The sequence below is a fragment of the Sinocyclocheilus anshuiensis genome, unplaced genomic scaffold (assembly GCF_001515605.1).
Source record: "Sinocyclocheilus anshuiensis isolate Anshui unplaced genomic scaffold, SAMN03320099.WGS_v1.1 scaffold51, whole genome shotgun sequence".
NCBI classification, from domain to species: domain Eukaryota; kingdom Metazoa; phylum Chordata; class Actinopteri; order Cypriniformes; family Cyprinidae; genus Sinocyclocheilus; species Sinocyclocheilus anshuiensis.
The window spans coordinates 677,383-682,834 of record NW_015548296.1 but is presented as its reverse complement, the minus strand read 5'-3'; the positions used below and the strand labels follow the sequence as shown (position 1 = coordinate 682,834).

Sequence of the window (5,452 nt, the reverse complement as noted above, 5' to 3'; positions counted from 1 at the left end):
ACACACATATATATATATATATATACACATATATATATATATATACACACATATATGTATTTTTCTCAAAATCTGCAAAGAATTATTTCTTAAATATGATTTAGTTTCTCTTTCAGTCTGTCTGCATTGTTATAAAAACATTAAAAACAATATCTCAAAAAAAAAAAAAAAATTACTTTCAAATAAACCTAAGTGGCCATTGAAGGATTTTTGATGCTTTTGTTTTGTGCTGCTCATCCTGGGTGATTCTCACATACGCATCAAAACATTTCTAGATCAAGCACACCATAGTCATGTTACTTTACTCTTCGTGCTATTACTGTCGTTATTGCTTCTAATTTCAGTCGGTGACTTTCTTTACTGTTGCACATATTTTTCAATCATTTCTCAATCTCAGCATAATTTAAACTGGAATGTGAGCACTAGATTACATCGATGAGAGCTTAATGTTAAAGTATAATTAATGTTAATACTTTTACCTAAACATTATTAAATAAATGAAACACTATTGTTCAAAAGTTTGGGGTCCATAAGATTTGATAAAAAATGCAGTCAAAACACTTATGTTGTAAAATAGTTTTACAATTTGAAATGACTGTTTTCTATTTTCATATATTTTAGAATGTCATTTATTTGAATTTTCAGCAGCCATTACTCCAGTCTTCAGTGAACCTTTCTTATATCTTATTTCTTATTTGCAATTATTTGATCAAAAGAAATTCCTTTGTTTGAAATAAAATCTTTTGTAACATTATAAATGTACCGTCACTGTTGACCAGTTTAATGCTTCATTGCTGGATGAAAGTATTGATTTAAAAAAAATCTTACGGACCCACAAATTTTGAACGTTATTATTAATTTAAGCAATAAGTTACTATATTGTAATTATAGTCACAACTAAAAGGCAGTGTTGCTAGACTGCACACTCCTTTTAAGTATTAAGCATGTGAATGCAGGGGCTGGCATCCCACTAGCCAGTTTTTCAGCAAATTTACAGGTAGTTTGATGTGTGTGTGGCCGCATCCCTCAGCAGGTGGATTCTAATAGCCTCGGTGACTCAACATCCTGCGGAGATAAAAGTGCCCCTATTATGGGTAATGAAAGGTTCATATTTTGGTTTTGGGAGTCCCCAACAACAGGTTGACATGCATGCAAGGTCAAAAAACACTTTCATTGTCTTATAATATGCATTTATTTTTACCTTACTTGCTCAACGACTCCCAAACGATTCGCTCAACTATTCATTTTTCCAAACCCCTCCTTTGTGTGATGCTAATCTGCGGTGATTGGTCTGATTGGTCTCATTTTCATTTCATCATGCCTGTAATGCCTGATAAAGCAGCGTTTGTGAGCGCAGTGCTGATTTGTGTACAGCGTTACCGGGGAAACCGCTATTTTTACTGCTCCAAAAGCGCACCTAGTGGCAAAGATTGAATTTGCATTTTCATTCAGACCAACGCGAAAAGACCAACAAGTGGGCGGACAATATGCTAATATTTCATGTTGACGTCAACATGAAACTGCTTGGGATTCGTTTTAAAAACGACTCGTTTCAATGATTCAGAGTCGACTCTTTCTTTTGAGAGACAATAACTGTATACACGGTGCACTTTCAGATTTAAAATTTTGCAGGATGTTTTCATTCACTTAGGGCTGTGTTACACACTGCATGAAAGGTCATTTTCAAAAATCCATAATAGGGGCACTTTAATGGCCCTGCTAGTCTCTGACAATATCCAATATGTCTGATTTTATCTCTCAGTCGGACATTCGTGGCCTAGGAATTGACCAGTGGAAAAAGTCCTGTTTGGATCTGGCAATTTTTTTCCCAGCAACACTTTAAGACTAATTGTTTTCCATTGTGAGTGTGTAGCAACACGTTTTCAGGAGTTTTCCTACATTGCATCTACGACAAGACCTGGATGGATAAACGAAATCTCACTCATTCACAGGGCAAGGTAAGTCAGAGGCAGTGATTTAACCTGTTAACCACCTTCTCTTGTTAACCTGTGCATGTGAGAGAGCTCTAACAGAAAAGAGTGAGATTTTAGCTGAAATAGCCTGTAGGTGTGACATCGAGTTGGCAAGTGGGACACTTCCCTAAAGAGGCAAATGCTTATGATAGTTTCTTTTTAAGGTCAAAATTTTCTTGTTGTTTAGATTGGCAGATGAAGAGCGAAAGAAGGCCGCAGCAAAAGCTAGATCCCTAAAGCACAAGCAGAAAGTATACGGGAATCCTGAGCTTCGTGAGGCATGCAGGAAAAAGGAGAGAGAGAGGTATACTGCAGCTTACATGAGGAAATCCTGACTGTAGGTTAGGTACATATGCATTGTATTGAGTACTATAGTAACAACAGATCATGTATACTTAAGTATACTTAAACGTTTGGGGTCAGTAAGATTTCATTTTTGTTTTTTTATTAATACTTTATTTTGCAGGGATCCGTTAAATAGTTTAAAAATGAAGGTAAAGCCATTTAGTAATGTTACAAATGACTATTTCATAGAAATGCTTTTGAACTTTCTATTAATCCCAAAATCCTGACAAAAATGTATCATGGTTACCAGAAAAAGCAGCACAAGAATCACATTAATTATATTTTAAAAATTATATTAAAATAAAAGTTATTTTAAATTGTATAAATATTTCACAAAATTACTGTTTTACTGTATTTTTGATTAAATAAATGCAGCCTTGGTGAGCATGAGAGACTTTCTTAAAATCTTACAGACACCAAACTATTATACACACTTATATGTGGTCTTAATGTGAAAATCAGTTTTAGATTGAGCTTTTTAGAATCAGCTTGACGCTGACTCACTGATATTTCTAATTTTTTTAGATATCAAAGACGAAAATCTCAGGGGAAAGTGAAATTCGCTAAAGATCTGAACCCAATAGAACTGAGAAGGCAGCAGAAAAAGTGGAGGGAGAATTCAGCCGCTTACAGGAGAAAGAAAGCATTTCAGGATGTTTTAGTCAACATTAACGAAGACATTAATCAAGTCATTCCAGAGCCAGTGCCGACCACCTCCTCTGCTCAACATTATGGTGTTTTTAATGTTCACTGAGATATGCGCAAAAATATTCTTCTATCCCTGTTACTCAGCTGGTAGATTATGTGAGTATGTCACTAGCCAGTGCCAAGGCCATTGGTACGATTCCCAGAAAATACACTTGATGATGAAATCAGTGTATTTAATGTGCTTTACAACATCTGCCAAATGCATGAATGTAAATATTCCATTAAAAAAATAAACTGCATGCAGTTTCTAACAGAAATACTAGCAAATACACATTCATTCCATGACTTCAGTGTAAAAATGTCCTTAACATTTACTTTAGATTACATAAATTACCAAGTTTTGGAATTATGCTCTTAATGAATTTTGAAATAAAAACGTGAATGATGCAGTGCCATGCAGTGTGCTTGTGTTTTGCTTTTTGCTTTTTTTAGCTGTGTGAGTGAAATCAAATGCATTCACTTTTACTTCAAATTTTCATCTCCAGCAATGGGGTCTTCATTAATGTAATGAGTGGGGGGAAACACACTAGAAATTATAAAGAAAATAATAAAATATGGTGGATGTCAACATACAACTATTTCAGAAAATGCTACATATTTTCTTTAATAATATGTAATGTATTTTTAGCACAGAACTTCAGTTGTCAAAAGTTTAACCATTTAGATTATTTGGGCATTTGTTTGTGAGAATCACCCAATGAAAATAGACTCTTAAGAGAAGCCTTTTTCCCAATAAATATCATCAATACATCTGTTTTAAGTTCTGGTCTTTCTGAAGTAACGTGTATTTCTTTTTTTTTCCAAAGTAAATTACAATCACAGCAGGAAAGGAACAAGAGGAATAAGAGTGAAAATGAGGAAATTCACAGAGTAAAGAAGATCAGACACTTTGAAGAAGTGACACTTGATAAAGAACAACAAACACGTAAGGACATCTCAATGAACAGTGCTACTTAATGTATTTATTGATTAAAAAAAGGATTTGTCAGATATTGTTTCACTTCTCTTTTAGACACAGGGTAATTAAAAAGTGTAATTCACTTCACTTCTTTAGAGTCCAAGACAAACCTGGCTGACATATGTTTAGAAGACGTTCAGCATGAAGAGGAACTGTCTGAAAGCTACCCAACACATCATGATATTCACGGAAATCCACACGGTACAGGAGAGTATTTGTGTGTCGTGTGCCGCAGACGGTTCAGCTCACCAGGACTGCTGAAAATTCATCTGCGAGTTCACTCTGGAGAGAAACCCTACCACTGCAACTTTTGTGGGAAAAACTTTAGACAATCAAGTCACCTGAACACACATGTCAGGATCCACACGGGAGAGAGACCTCACATCTGTCAGAACTGTGGGAAGACGTTTATTGACTCCAGCGCAAGAAACAGACACTTCAAAAAATGCGTTCTTATCTCTCTGCAAGCACCATGAAATCGAAAGGAGCACCTGTTGTTTTCTGTAGCTCACTGAAATGGAAATGTCATGGTAAATACTTTCAAGGCTAAAATGACAGCAGCTGATTTTTTACAATAGTGATGTTTCAATCGATAGGTCCGATCCAGTGTCATTAAAAACACAACCACTAGAAAAGTGATGTGTGAAGAACATCTCCTCCTCCTGTCTTTAAAAAAAGATTTTACCTTTTTGTTTTTTTGCGCAGAAATTTTACCTGAACTCCTTAAAGCACATTCAATGGTACGTTTTCCACAGCAGGACTAATTGAGTTTCTTGAAACATCTGAACTGAGGTATGGCTCACATTTTAACCATGTAACGCTTTGTTCATTTACTGAGAAAATATTTTTTCTGCTTAAAAAAAGCTGTTTATGCCTCCATATTTTATCTTGTTTCTTCTACTTAATATTAAATGTTTATTAGCTAGCATATTTATGAGAAAATGTACTAATGTATTTATTACGTTTTTTTTAAGCAAACAAAATATTACATTTCATTTTCATACTTTTTTTGGTCTTACTTTTTTTCACTGTTAGTATAGAATGTATAAACATTACTGCAGCTTATAGTAATTAATTTTTCCTTTTTTTAATGGGTGAATTTTGTCTGTAAAGTCTTATGAATAAAAGATCATGTTTTTTACAATCTTATTAAATTTTGTTTATATCTTTACTTTCTAAACAGTAACTTTTACGACATGCAAAAACATGCAAAAATGCAATACTTAATTAATTGTAATTAGATGTTTATTCTACATTTTTTAGGTTTATGGAGTTCAGTTCATGGGCAGCAATTAGTTAAATTCAGCATATTAGTTACATTGAAAGGATCAATCATATCACAGTGTCATAATGTAATATAAAAAGACTACGTTTCAATAAACCATAAACATTACACATTAAAAATTTTTCCCAAAATGTTCACCCTTTTTTTTTCAAATGGATGTGACTTCAGGATTTTCAGAAAAAA

General features: G+C 33.9%; 1 protein-coding gene across 2 annotated transcripts in view; it reads left to right on the top strand.

Moving 5' to 3' along the window:
• Positions 1-4,905, top strand: part of LOC107656006 (zinc finger protein 287-like) — a 7,155-nt gene extending 2,250 nt beyond the window's left edge. Inside the window, exons 4-7 of one of the 2 annotated variants that reach the window (XR_001630507.1) lie at positions 2,161-2,277; positions 3,833-3,951; positions 4,081-4,514; positions 4,690-4,905. Coding sequence is in view for 1 of the 2 variants with exons in the window: in XM_016443649.1 (XP_016299135.1) it covers positions 2,161-2,277; positions 3,833-3,951; positions 4,081-4,460 (616 nt within the window). In the remaining variant the exon portion in view is untranslated. Of the gene's footprint in view, positions 1-2,160; positions 2,278-3,832; positions 3,952-4,080 lie in introns of both variants that reach the window. The other variant, XM_016443649.1, reaches the window with a different exon arrangement.
• The last annotated feature ends 547 nt before the right edge of the window (positions 4,906-5,452 follow it).